Genomic DNA, 14,618 nt, shown 5'->3' with positions numbered 1-14,618 from the left:
TTGGTCCCAATGCTAAATATGTGGGGCCCGTTTTTCAACCGTTCCCCGGGCAGACACCCAAAGCAGGCATTAGACCCCTTGAATATGTTAATGAGGGTCCTAGCACCACTTGAAGGACCCCGTTGCAAAATTTGTTGCCAATGAGCTCAGGATTCTTCAGCGTTCCCTGCGGCCGCCAACTAAAAGTAAGTATTTTCATTTTCCTTTGGAGCAAGAGGAAGCAGGAGTGCTTTCCACCCGATTTCTCAGGTGTCCCCCCCCACCCCCCCGTAACCTGCCCCAAGCCCCCCTTCCTGGGGTCTACCTGAGGGCTGCTGTCAGCAAGGCACGTAGGCCGACATTGAGGTCTCCTGTTGTGCGAACTGCCTGTGGAGGGACGATGAGCCCTGGCAGCTCGTCCCGATTGTTCAGATGAGGCCTGAGGATCAATTTCCATTGCTCCTCGAGCCTCTTGCTTCGGGCGCGAGCTGTTCCGTGTCCACGACAGATTTTTACTCCTATGAGATGGAGAAACAAGGCATAATAACGATTGAGTAAATCCAATTTAAAAAAAAAGGTTTGAGACAAATTCAAGCCAGAGTGTCCGTATTCCCACATCATTTCTGAATCTTTGTCTTTTTCCTCAGAGCATGTCCTGTCATTAATGTGACGAACTATGTTTACATCGAACCCCAAGAAATTGATCTGGAATCAGAGAACTGCAGACATGTCTCGGGGATCTGGTAAGAATCAATCATAAAAGGATAATTGAGCCTAAAAACATGTTTCCCTGAAGTAGGGCAACAGTGGACATCTGTATAGGCTGCAACAGGGGTCATGTACAGTCTGGTCTACTAAAAAAAAATTGGATCAAAATCTCGTGTATACAAGTTCCCCCTCCGTTTATTTCTATGAGATTTTATTTTTGTAAGAGTCACAAAAAGGAGAAAAGAAAAGAGAAGGCTGATGGGTGACCTGATAGAGGTCTTTAAGATTGTGAAAGGGTTTGGTAGAGTAGACGTAGAGAAGATATCTCCACTTGTGGGGGAGTCCCAAACTATGGGCCATAAATATAAGATAGTCACAAATAAATTCAATAGGGAATTCAGGAGAAACTTCTTTAACCAGAGAGTGGTTTGAATGTGGAACTCGCTACCACAAGGAGTAGTTGAGGCGATTGGCGTAGATGCATTTAAGGGGAAGCTGGATAAACACATGAGGGAGAGAGGAATAGAAGGATATGGTGATAGGGTGAGATGAAGTAGGGAGGGAGGAGGCTCGTGTGGAGCATAAACACCGGCATAGACCAATTGGGCCGAATGGCCTGTTTCTGTGCTGAAAATTCTCTGTAATTCTATGTGAAGAGGAGACCCCAGTGGCTCAGTGAGTAAATGCACATCCCTGACCTGGTGAGCCACGTAGACAAGGAAGGTTCCAACTTTGACCTCTGGTCTGCTCACAGGGGATACCACAATTGGCTTCACCACCCCTGGACTGTGGTAAAAATCAGCCAGGTTTTCTGTGCATGATCACAACCTAGTGACCCCTACAGCAAAGGGGTTGTTGGGTGAAGATGGGGCAAGGGGGAAGGAAGATTTCTTCTCTGCGCTTTTTGTTATGAAATCATTAACTGATATCTAAAGAATGAGTTTCGGATTTCATTGCGCGTAGGTAATTTCCCCCCAGGATCAGGTATGGTGTGATGTCACACACAGTCGAATAGCCCCGCTGATAGAATAGCAATTTGGGTTGGGTTCCCAGAGGCTGGCTAGTAACCATGGAACCATGCCTCAGCAGAGGTCAGTACCTTTAGGAAAGGAGGGGGACAAACAAGAAACGAAAGGCTCCTGTCCACTTCATGCTGGAATCCAGCAACAAGATTATGTTTATGGGAGAAAGTACCAGCACCTTTCTCGGTACAAGTGTGTGGATGCCTGGAAATTACTGTTGGTGTCGCAGAGAACACCTGCGCAAATCTTGTACTGCGGAGCAGTGATAGCGGGAGAGGGGAGCACGCAGTTAATGCATATTTTTCGCAAATTGCCAACTTTGCTGTTTGAAGGAAGTGGCTTGTCAGCACTTTAGCGCTGAACACACTTGTTAGGCTGGTTAAGGTCATTATTGGTGGCATAATAGGCCTTTAAATCCCAAGTGCCACCATTTTCTAAGGCTCCCACTTTGCTCGCAGGGGGTGTGTTTTTAACCCTTTGGCTGCTTGGCTGTTGCTGATAGGTGATCTGCTACAAAGCTGTGCTGCAGCCGAGAATATTTTGTGCACAGTGGGTATTCGATTCATCAGCATTGAGGAGAACCAGCAAGAGCAAGAAAGGGCTGCTCGTAATACAAGGTGGCACACAAGGCATACCATCACCTAATGCCACTATGCCACACATTGGGCCTACCATACCAAGCACCGCTCCTGGAAGTGACTGAAGAACAGTGCTGAGGCTAAGCAGGAAAGCTGTGCCATCTCCTCGGTGAGGACCTCCAGACACAATCAATCTGTACGACACTGTCAAAGTCATCGCAGCCCTCAGGTTTTAAGGGGTTCTTCCAGGCTAGCTCTGGTGACATCAGCTAGTTTGCTGCCCAGAGATGGATCTAGGAGCTCATATTTTTTCAAGATCAGCAACTGCATCACATTCACCATGAGCCAGCAAAAGCAGCATGATAGGGCAGCACAATTTTACAGATCGGCTAGCTTTCCAAGAGTCCGGGGGCGGGGGGGTTCCCAGATTGCACCCACGTTGTGATTCGGGCTGCTGTGTGCAATGCTGTGTGAACTGCAAGGGATTAATGCTATCAATGTGCAACTAGTAGGTGACCACCAGCGCAGAATAATGCAAGTGAATGCGGAGCTCTTATGAGACCTTCATTTTAAGACATTTGCCACCCTTAACTTGAAGGGGAAAGAAGAGTGGGAAGCCAAAGGTACCTTGTGCAGTCCTGGCTCGTGACATCTTTACGCCAACCATTGACAGTGACAGAGCACTGGTAAAAGGAGGACCGTGCTACAACCAGAATGATTAATGAACATACAATTGAGATCCTGAATCAGCACTTCGGACGTCTCAACCACTCGGGGGGCATCTTACAGTACAACCCCTACCCAGGATCTCATGGTGCATAACTTTGCCCAGCACTACTGAAGCAGAAGGACAGGATGGCAGAGCAAGAGGGCAAAAATGACGAGAAATTATCTGCCGCAAAGGGCAGTAATTCAAGATGGCTTTCACCGTGACACCAGTTCTTAAACCTGCATTTCAAATCTGCAAATTAACCTTCCCAAGCCACCTCCACCTACACTGTCCTGCGCAGTTCCTCAAATATTGTCTATTCCCATCTTTTGCTGTGGTCCTGCTTTATTCAACCCAAAGCACAATGTTGAAATCAAGTGCAACTGAATTAAAACCTCATTGCTGCAAATTCAGTCCACTTTATGGTGTGTGAATGTTGTTAGTGTGATTTATGGCCGTGTTTATGGATTGCTTGCTACATTTCACGTCCAGCCGACTGCTTCTCCTCAGTGATTCCCCTTTGGAAGGAGTGTGTGCCCCAGCTGGCTGCAGGGTTTCACCACTAACCTGCTGTGATTCTCGTGGCTCTAGACCTCCTTGGGATGCGCGTTATGATAGTCCTGCATCGGAGTCAGACATGCCCAGTGCTGATCTGGCTGGCTGGTCCTGCTCATTTTCTGGCACATCTACTGTCACTTGCACAGGGCTGCTTGATACCTCAAATGTGGCATTGGCCTGACAACCAGTCAGCTGATCCATGACTACTACAGGCATGCCTCACCTGTTGGGCAGTCCCTCATAGGTCTGTCTGAGAGATGAACTTTGGTTAGCTATGAGGTGTGTACATCCCTACCTCCAGTAACCCCCACACTCCCCGCCGGTCCTTGTAACGTGTTCTGCACAGGCACAAGTGACAGTCCTGCTCAGATAGTAATCTGTGTTTGTAGGACGGCCCTGTGAGGCCTGAATCCCCAGGTGCTGCAGCACAGCCAGTAACCATGTTGGACCTCCAGCCAGTCGAGGCCTGACCTTCAGCAGCCATCACCAATTGCTCCTCCTCACCTGCGTGTCGCGACTCACCCTGTACCTTCCTCCTCAACATGTCCAACCACATCCGCCAGGGTTGTGCTGGTGCTTGGCAGAGGTGCTTGTGACTGTAGGGTGCTGTGAGGTGCAGGCTTGCTCAAGGGAACTGGCTGTGTCTTCACTCTGTTCCTACATTCCTAAGAAAACAGTAAATGTTCAAACGCTGCCTCAGTTAACCACGTTACAGCCCTACTATCACTGCGTAATACCCGAGTGATGTTATTTGGGTTCAGTGTGTGCCTCTGTGATAGCCATTCATTAGGATGACACTAGGTGACTTGAGCTAGTCGTGAGATTGCGGGAAGCCTCTGGCTGTGCTGTCCCTCACTCCTTCGATGCTCTCCCACCCAGTTGTAACCAAGGGTGACCTCCTCGTACGGGATCAGGGGCTTGTACTGCTTGGGACCCCCAGCCGTACAACTCTGCTCCCACCAGTTACAGGCCATTTTGTTCCATAAGTAGAAGAATAATATTGAGACATTGTATGTATGTAGAGTGCTGATATTGTCCTGCAGCTGTACAGCTTCAGTGATGGGCAGCAGGCAGCAAATTGAACAGGCATCACCCTGGTAAGTGGACTTGCAAGCCACCCACACATGAACCTGCTTGAAGTATCATTGCTGCCCACACAGGTTCAAATTGTAACTTCCCCATACAGAAGTATCCCATTCAAATCAGTCATTCATTGGCCTGGTTCTCTCGTGCCAGTACTGCACAGGTTACGCTCCTCTAACGAATTAGCACGTTCCAGCAGGGAAAGATTGTAGGTTTGACGGGGCTGACTTTCTTGCATCTTTACTTGTGGCCGGTGCTTGTCATGTATCAGTGCTGTTGGCTTATTTTAGCAGAGTTCATCAGGTCTGACATCTTCTTCCTTATACCATTCCAGATCCTGCGGGTTCGGGAGACACCATTGAGCCTTTCAGCTATTTCCTTCCCATGCTTGTTGCTCCAGGTGCTTTTGAGAGTGAGAGAGGAGGGTGGGGGCGGTTGTCTCTATTCCTGCCACAACTGATTTCCCCAATTTGTCTTGACTCCCTCGATAAGCCCTTTCAGCCCTGACCATCAAGCCTGTATTATCTCGGCCTTGGAACCTCCGTTGCACAGTAGAATTGCAGAGTGAACAGCTGCACTAGGCTCCTGTGCACTATTACAGGAGTTGAAATGGATGCTCAGTGCTGTCAATGGCTATGCTGGTTGGTCCTACTGCTCCATTGGACGGCCCGCTGTGCGGGCGTTTGCAGAGCATGTTGTATCTCAGCTCCTGAAAGCAGTAAAATGGCAGGGTAACGAGCACGCTTATTAACACTTCGAATTCTAAAACAATGCTCAGTTAACCCTTGCATAGCTCAAAGAGCAATTTCTAGGCTAGAGTGTAGCAGAGAGAGAATGAGAATGTGGGTAATCCTCTGAGCACGTGCTGGTGATGGGTAACCTCATTTGCTGCCAGTGCATGTTGGAAAATCGCGACCATGCCAACCATGCCCTTCCAGCCTCTCCGTACTTGGACAATCTCTCCCCAAATGAGTGATTTGTTTGAAGTGCACTCAAAATGTGATTTTGAAATGGATGTCTGCAACTAGTGCAGTCAGGTTCGCCCTTTGAGTACTGAAAGACCTGTACAGCTTTCAAAGTACACTGTCTCTCTCCTAAAATCTGTTTAAAATATGGTGTCATCTCTAAACTTCCAATACTGAGTATCACAAATTGGAATTGGAGCAATGCAACTGATTAAGGCACACTTTACCATTCAAAGTAATCCCTATTAAATTGCTGCTTGATTCGGAAATCCCTCCTGCCATTGAAACCCAGGCTCCCTGTTTGCACTGTGAGCAGGGCAGGATCTGCAGCATTAATGGTTATATTTCAGTGGTTGTTTTAAGTTCTAATTTACGGTGTCTTTTCTATCCCACAGTATTGATGTCAGGGCCTGCTTCCTTTATAGATCGAAGCCTGAATCCTACAACCCCAGTATTGGTAAGTTCAACCACAGAATGGCCCGTATTTTCCACATAGCATAAAAAAAGGGTGAAGGGAATTTCATGATGCATTAACTTGTGTGGAAATTTATGCGCCAAATGTGATTGGTGGAAAATTGAGCAGTTGGCGCAATTCGATGGGTTTCTACGAGGCGTCGAGTGCCAAAAGATTGTCATGTGAGAAAAACGTTGTTGCAAGTTGTTGAGGGCGATCATTTTTTTTTATTTCTGCTATGCACGACATAAAAGGAACAAGTGATCAAAACAGCAAGTGTAAGAGTGAAAGAAACTACTTGTGTTTACATAACTCTTTACAGCGTCTCGCAGAAATGTCCAAAGTGCTTCTTGTGGAACAGATTACTTTGAAGGGTGGTAACTGTTATTATGTCAGCAAATGCAGCAGCCATTTTGCGCGCAGCAAGATCCCGCAAACAGCAATAACCAGTTGATCTATTTTTGGTGAGGGAAGAATGTTGGCTAGGACACTAGGGAGAACTCACTGCTCTTCTTTGAATAGTGCCATGGGATATTTAATGTTCACCTGAACCAGTGGAACAGGCAGACAGGACCTTAGTTTATTGTCTCATCCTTCTGGAGCATCCACTAAAGTGCCAGCCCAGATTATGTGCTCAAGTTCTGTAACGGGGCTTTGAGCTCACAACTTTCTGACTCTGAGGTGAGAATACTGCCAATTGGGCCAAGCTGGCACTCACCGTGGGAATGTGTGCCCAACAGAATTGCCCACATGCATTTCTGGTGGTGTCAACATGGGTCCACCGACTGGTTTCGGAATGGTGATGGAGCAGATGGATGAAATGGCAGAAAGGGACTCCTCAAACCTTTATCTACCAATTACGCTCCCCTGCTAGGAAAAACCGGGCCCGATACAGTGAATGGGATCTCACTGAGGAGTGGTGCTTCATCAGGGTATGACACGGTGGCTGAGCGTCACCACCTATTCTGGGCACAGCTGGCAGAGGTGAGCTGTTATGCTGTAAACTGCAGCATCCTGTGTGTTCTTCATACTTAGGAGGGAGCAACAACAGTTTTATTGGATTGCTGGCTTCCCCAGTGTGCAGGGGATGATTTTCACAAATGTGGGAGTTCTTGGTCCCAGCCAAAATCCTGACACCTACGTGACTAGAAAGGGATTCCACTCCATCGCTCTGCAGATAGTGCATGATGCATATTTCAGAATTGTGCACCTCACGGTGTGGTGCTCCTTCATTGGGAGAATCAAATATGGAGGAGGCAGGGATCTGGGCGACTAGGATTACTGAATTCAACCTTCATTCATGACACTTGTGCCAACCACTCATACTGAGCAAGGGCGAAGGTGCAATGAGGCCGATGTCAAAACGTGGGTGGTGATGGAACAAGCCTTTGGCCTTTGAAGCAACAGTTCAGATGTTTTGGAATTAATCAGGGGAGGGGGAGGGAAATCATACCTTATTCACCACTTGAGGTTGGGAATATTATATCTACATGCTGCACTTTGCACAACATTGTAGTTGATGGAAGCCTCCTGATGGACATCAATGGGCAGAAACCCAAAGACGTGGAGAATGAATAAGATGGGGATGAGCAACATGGCACCCAACCAGGCAATGCCATCGGGGAAAGACGTGAATGCTGGTATGAATCGGCACTCATTTCTTTAAGACCTGCCATCGGACACAATACTCAGACGTGTGTCTGAGTGCATGAAATTCCAGTTATGTTTCTCACAGTGTGCTGCTGTCATTTTCACTGTACTGTAGGAAATGCAGGAAAGAATGGGTGCCAAATAAATAACGAATCACAATCAGCTAAATTGAAGACAAAGACCTTCTTATTTACGTTTCTCATGTGTATGGTGCAATGTATAATTGCACGCCCGATTCCTGTGTGCAGTTCAAAGTGTTTCCCGTCTGTGCTTGCAATAAGCAATTCCTAAATTTTAACATGTATTTCCCTTGCGCCTTATCACGCCTCTCAAATGTCTCAACGCACTCCACATACAGTGAAATTCTCTAACTTGTGCAGGCAAATGCGGCAGCCATTTTGCGCACAGCAAGTTCCCACTCACCGGGCACCGAGACGAGCTTTGGCCATACTGTTTGAGGGAGGAACGAGAACTCCCTGTTCTCCTCTGCAGAGCGCCACGGAATCTTTAACATCCACCTAAACCAGTGGAACAGGCGGACGGGACCCGGGTTTAATGTCTCGTCTGCAGGATGAGAGCTCTGATAACGCAACCTTCCCTCGGCATCGGAGCGCCAGCCGGAATCACATACTCAATCCCTGGAGTGGGGCTTGAACCAACGTGCCTCTGACGCAGAGACGAGAGCCCGATCAACTGAGCCAAGCTGGCAGTTTTTTGTATTGCAGGAATCAGTAAAGATACTAAAGGGTTAACACTGCGAGGCTCCTCTCCCGGTGTAAACAGGAGGGCAGGTTGCAGAATTGGCCCTATCCCCGATCTGTGCTCCTGTCCAGCCAGGCTCCTTTGAAGCGGAGCAGTGAGAGCCTCGTAGAACTAGCCAAGATTCATTGTGGCCTATTCTTTATGGAAAACCACTTTCAATGTAATTTTGTTTTTAAAAATCAGCGCAATTTTCAAATGAACATGCAAAATTCCAGTGTTGGAGGGAGAACAGCGTCACCCACTCTACCTCAAAAAGGTTAAAGAATGGGCGTTTCTGAAGAAAACAATCCATGATTGATTGGACAATATGTTAATTGTGGTAGTCACTCCAATATATTATACAATGTGCTCTTCTTGTCGTTTACAGTTCTCGGTTTTACAATTGAGGCTGATTCACTCGAAGTTGACGGACAGAGGAGAAGGCCTCCGCGTGTGTCCTTTCTGAAAAGGAAGCCAAGTGATCCTGAGAACCAATACAACGGTGAGGTAGTCCTGAGGAAGCAAAATGAGATCTACTGCATCAACGTCACAATGAAACTACAGGTGAGATACAGTGAGCAGGCTGAAAATTACAGGCAGCTCGAGCTGCAGAAATCTGCTAATGGGAGGTGGGGGTGGGGGGTAGGTCTTGCCTTGTGTATTGGTGCACCCAAACCCAGTGCACATTCAGTGTTTATGTCAGAGGAGAGAAGACCAACGGTGCGGTCGACCTCCAATGACCACCTCGAGTGTTGCATTGTAGAGGCCTGGAAGTAGGCTGCCACCTACTGTACTAACTGAAGGCTGGTGAGTTAGAAGAGGAAAGCTGCTGATTACTACTCTTTGTTTGACAGGAGAACATCAGAGACAAACTGCGGCCAATTCCAGTGATGTTAACTTATATGATCAAGGAAGTCAAGCGCAAGAAGAAGCAGGCCGAACGACAACTGGCTAACCTGATGCCTGTCTTAAATGCTCAGGTTTCAAACACGTTCAGAGACGAGGTAAAAGTCCCTGGATCTTTGCCATAGAATTGCCGGGAATGAGATTTCAAGTCATTTCAGAATCAAAATGAATCAGAAATAGGCTAACTTGGATTCATTTGGACTTTGTCCAAATTTTACCCAGTTCAGACCAGCTCAATGTTTGGCACCTCCTCTACCTGTTTCAGCTGGGTGCAATGGGAAGCATTATGAGCAGGCTGGAAAAATATTGTAATGGTTACTTGCCTTTTGGCCAGTGGGAATATTTCTATTTTGAACTTTAAGGAAGGATCTTTCCGAAAAAGTGCTACTGCACTCCAGATTCCCTGTCCACTTGCTGCCATAGGCTTTCCTGTCTATGCGGAAAACACACAGGGAGCATATTACAGTTATTTAAATTAACTAACCTTTCCAAATCTCGGGCCCATTCCCCCCAAGATTGAAGGTATGACCAATAGATATAGTATTACCAGATCTTCTGTCTGGTACCAAATACAGAATTCCATGATTCCAGTCCTGTTGGGATGTTATCTATAGAATGTAATTGTTCAGTAATGTCAGATTCAGATCTTGGAGCATTCACTCCATTACCTTCAGGAGTCAGGGAGAAGCTTCAGAGCTTTCTATTCTTAAGAGGTTTTCCCTGTGGTTATTCACCCCCACCTTGGTAGATTAATTAGTTTGGGGAGAGTCTGTGACAGTGCAGATTGTAGACACTTCATTGGAGCTCACTGGGCTGAATGGCTGTTTTTTGTTCCATATTTTTTGAGTTGTGGTTTTAATACTTCAGATCACTGTCCACTCTAAGAAAGAATGACTTGCATTTATATAACATTTTTCACAACCTCAGGGTGTCCCAAAGTGCTTTGCAGCCAATGAAGTACTTTTTGAAGTGTAGTCACTGTTGTAATGTAGGAAATGTGGCAGCCAATTTGCGCACAGCAAGATCCCACAAACAGCAATGTGATAATGACCAGATAATCTGCTTTCAGTGATGTTGGTTGAGGGATAAATATTGGCCAGGATACCAGGGAGAACTCACCTGTTCTTCTTCAAATAGTGCCTTGGGATCTTTTACGTCCACCTGAGAGGGCAGACAGGGCCTCAGTTTAACATCTCATCCGAAAGACGGCACCTCAGGCAGTGCAGCACTCCCTCAGTATTGCACTGGGAATGTCAACCTGGATTATGTGCTCAAGTCCCTGGAGTGGGACTTAAACCCACAACCTTCTGACTCAGAGGCAAGAGTGCTACTCACTGAGCCAAGGCTGACATGGCTACCAGGCCAGACAAGTATTTTAATGGTCACTATTCAAATTGTACCTTACTAGCAGGTCTCCTGTTGTCTGCTTGCAGGTGAATTTCCAGAGAGAAGGCTGTGGACCTGATAAGATATGTCAGAGTAACCTACAGATGAAATATAGTTTTGGCACCAGGGTTGGTGATGACGTATTCCAGCCATTGCCACTGTATGTACAATTCCTTTTATTATGGGAGATATGCTTATCTATATCCAATGTATAGTAAAAATCTTGTGTATAACATACACTTCCTATTGGTGTCACACTTATTTCCTGTTACACTTTCCCCGTTACACTCTTCTGACTCTTGGTGAGCAATGCATGGGAGATTTGCTAAAAATGTTTTAAAGGTTTTATGTATATTGGGACTTTTGGCAAGTATCACACTTACTCCCCATAGCAAGTTCCTGTCATGCCTTATTCAGTCACGGCTATTTCCATCACACCTGTGCCTGTCACACTTTTCTGTCACAGTTAATCTCACCTATTCATTTCACTTACCTCTGAGTCTCCAAGGTAGATGGCAGTGTTGCTTACTTAACTTAGACCTCCCAACTCTGTCTCCAGCTGAACCCTCCGAGCTCCATCTCCAGAATTGCTGGGAGTCCGGTGCCCACAGTGCCATCCACCTTGGAGCTGCTAAAATTGGGCTTACCCCTTTCCTGCTACCACCTCTCGTGACTGCTGTTTCCCCACCATCTACACCTTCTACTCCCAATCTCTCCTGCCAGCTCTTGTTGCGCTCCCTCCCCCTCGATGCTGGGCACCTGTGCCTTTCTGCACCATCCTCTCCCCCCCCCCCCCCCACTCCTGACACATGCCCGAGAAAACCCCCATCGCAGCGCTGTTGTCAAATGAGGCCTGAAACCCTCCTCCCAATGTTTTCACTCCCCTCTCCAGGATGCTCCACCCACTGCTTCCACTCTCCGCTACTGCCATCCTAGTCCTGCCACACCCCGAATTCACCTTCCCACCACTGCCATACCCACATCGCCCTCCCAGTGTTCTCACAGCTTGGGATGCCACTCCCATTCCACCCACACCCCCTGGACGTCCCCAGAGCTGCCATACCCCCACAACTCACTCCCATTCCTACCAGATCCTGGTACCCTTTTCCTAGTGTTCCCAAATACTGCAACCCCCCCTCCTAGCTCCCCCATGCCCCATGAACCCTGCTTTCAAACCCCAAGACCACCCTTCCAACAATACCAACCCACACGACCGTTGTAACTCCTCACTAATACATGTAGTTCCTACAACCTACCTGCAGCCTGGAACACCTTCCCTGCCATCTTCCTTTGCATTCAGGACATTAAACAAAGATAAAGGATAAAACGAACTACATTGTTAAATAAACTTTTAATAGTAATCAAGACCACTGATTTATAGTTTCTACGCACATATCGACATAGTTATGCAATTCAAGCCCAAAGTACCACTGATATTCCTACAGTGCTCTATAATAAACACAACTTGACTTATTCAATCGCCATAAATCAGTGGCCCCAATAATAAATTGTACATTATGTAGCATAAAACTCACAGTGAGCAATACCACAGGAGGGCGGTCACTATTCTTTTAGTTGCCGTTCTGGCCCATTTCTCCCTCGAGACTCTCACCTTCCCCATTTTACCCGACATTTTACAGCAGCAGCAGTGTTGTCCAAAATGGAGGATCCCATGATTATGAATTTGGTCTTTGGTTGGACCATACATTTTGATGGGGTGGGGGGAGTGCGGGGGGGGGGTGGTGGTGGAATCCACTTGGGGACTATTTCCTCAGCGAACTTGTTTTGGAAGCACCCCTGGCTTCTTCATGCATAGCTCAAAAACAATGGTCACGCTTTGAGAAATATAAAGAGACATGTTTTACATGTGAGGTGGGGGCCTCAACTCAGTGAAGATCATGGATCAGAAAGCATGCCAGAAACATATGATAATTAGAGTGTAAATATTTATTCAGAAACAAAAAAACAAGAGTTATGCTAATGTATAAAAAAAAACTCTGAATGCCACAGAGGCTTAAATATCCTTAAAGTACAAGTATGGGCACAACATGAAAGAAATAATTTGTTTGATTTAAAATAAAAGTGGAACTGCATGACATTGTTTTTCATAACCTTTTTTACATATTACATAGAAGTACATGGAATTTACAGCACAGAAACAGGCCATTCGGCCCAACTGGTCCATGCCGGTGTTTATCCTCCACACGAGCCTCCTCCCACCCTACTTCATCTCACCCTATCAGCATATCCTTCTATTCCTTTCTCCCTCGTGTGTTTATCTAGCTTCCCCTTAAATGCATCTCTGCTATTTGCCTCAAATACTCCCTGTGGTAACAAGTTCCACATTCTCACCACTCTCTGGGTAAAGAAGTTTCTCCTGAATTCCTTATTGGATTTTTAATATTTAAAAAAATTCTTTGATATCAGACATTCATGTATTTGCATACTTCACATCATCCCAGCTCAGTCGCAGTGAAAATTTCTCTTGTGATGTTAGACAGGAGGGAAACAAGGGAAGAAGCTTTGTCTGGTTTAGTTTCTCTGCCAATTATCTATTTTTTGTTGTGTGTCAACCATCTTATTTATCCACTTTTTCCAGCCCTGACAAAATGGAGTCACATTTATGCCTTTCTCTCCACTAGAATACTCTGAAATAGTAATATTCTGAAAGAGAAGGCACCATGCGAAAGTGTAATTTGTGCAGGTAACTGTATCTGAATGAAAACTGGACAGTGCTAGTTACTATTCCTCACCTTCACCATTGCAGAGATGAACAGGGGCAGCAACTGTTCTCCCTGAGTGACCAGAAGGACATCACTTTGGAGATCACGGTCACCAACATCCCGTCAGACCCCAGGAACCCAACTAAAGATGGAGATGATGCTCATGAGGCCGAGCTGAGCGCCAACTTCCCAGACACACTCTCCTTCTCTGCCTTCCGATCGTCTCAGGTACAAATAAAATGCCAAGTTTCATCTTTTCCCAGCGAAGAAATAATCTATCCTTCTTTTGTACAACTATTTGGAGTAGACCGCAATACATTAAAACTGGTCTGTCCATGTGCTCCAGGTGTCACACTGCAGGCATCACATTTTGTAGCCGTTGCAAAGCAATCTTCAAAAAAAAAGTCAGTTACTTAAATGCTGAGTGCTTCTGACCCGGAGCTGAAACTGACAAGCACTTTATCATTTGGCAAGTTCCCTGACCAAAAAACTATTGAGCTCTGAGTGACCTGAACTTGTGCTTATTTAACAACAATTAGGCGTTGTTGCCTTAAAGGGACACAGCTCCCCCTTAGCCGAATAATATGTTGCGCATTGGGTGATGTAATCGGGACCAGACTGCAATTTTAACTCGGTGGCCTGAACAGGAAGCTGAAGTGAGTTTCCCACCAGGTGAAGAGGATCGAGAACAGAAGAGTTACGTTTTAAAAAATTTTGTTTTACTTTCCGTACGGAAGTTCCTCCAGGCCCCACAAGGAAAATTAGGTCTCACTTCCTGCCGCAAACTCACCCCCCCCACGCCTTACTGATCGTGAGACATTCGCGGAACGGCCCCGGCAGCTAATTCCGACACTTGTTTGATCAAGGCTGGACGGCCTACAGGCCACGCAATTTTCGTCTGCTTCCCACCTAGAACGAGTGCGAAGTCGGCCGGCGGGATTTAAACGAGCCTCGGGAGTTAAAATACCCTGTAACAGCAGGCATGATGGGTAATAATGATATCGTAGCTCTGACACTTGGCATTTGAGACTCCAGCTATCCAGCTGTCTCTGGAACCTGCAGCGCATTGAAAGCTTCTAGTCTGGTTGGAGGACTGAGTAAGAGAAAGCACAAGATAAGTCGAGAAGTAGTGGCTGGATGACGCCAAGCTTGTAGA

General features: G+C 46.5%; 1 protein-coding gene across 4 annotated transcripts in view; it reads left to right on the top strand.

The window, feature by feature from the left end:
* The window catches only part of LOC137307259 (integrin alpha-7-like), a 170,949-nt gene that overhangs the window by 123,056 nt on the left and 33,275 nt on the right, over positions 1-14,618 (top strand). For all 4 annotated transcript variants that reach the window (XM_067976691.1, XM_067976690.1, XM_067976693.1 and 1 more), the window contains 6 exons: positions 627-722; positions 5,998-6,059; positions 8,836-9,011; positions 9,302-9,451; positions 10,787-10,899; positions 13,507-13,690. In XM_067976691.1, the coding sequence (XP_067832792.1) occupies positions 627-722; positions 5,998-6,059; positions 8,836-9,011; positions 9,302-9,451; positions 10,787-10,899; positions 13,507-13,690 (781 nt within the window). The remainder of the gene's footprint in view (positions 1-626; positions 723-5,997; positions 6,060-8,835; positions 9,012-9,301; positions 9,452-10,786; positions 10,900-13,506; positions 13,691-14,618) is intronic.

Source organism: Heptranchias perlo, chromosome X, assembly GCF_035084215.1.
Source record: "Heptranchias perlo isolate sHepPer1 chromosome X, sHepPer1.hap1, whole genome shotgun sequence".
NCBI lineage: Eukaryota > Metazoa > Chordata > Chondrichthyes > Hexanchiformes > Hexanchidae > Heptranchias > Heptranchias perlo.
The sequence above is the reverse complement of the archived record's forward strand: the minus strand, read 5'-3'. Positions and strand labels throughout refer to the sequence as shown.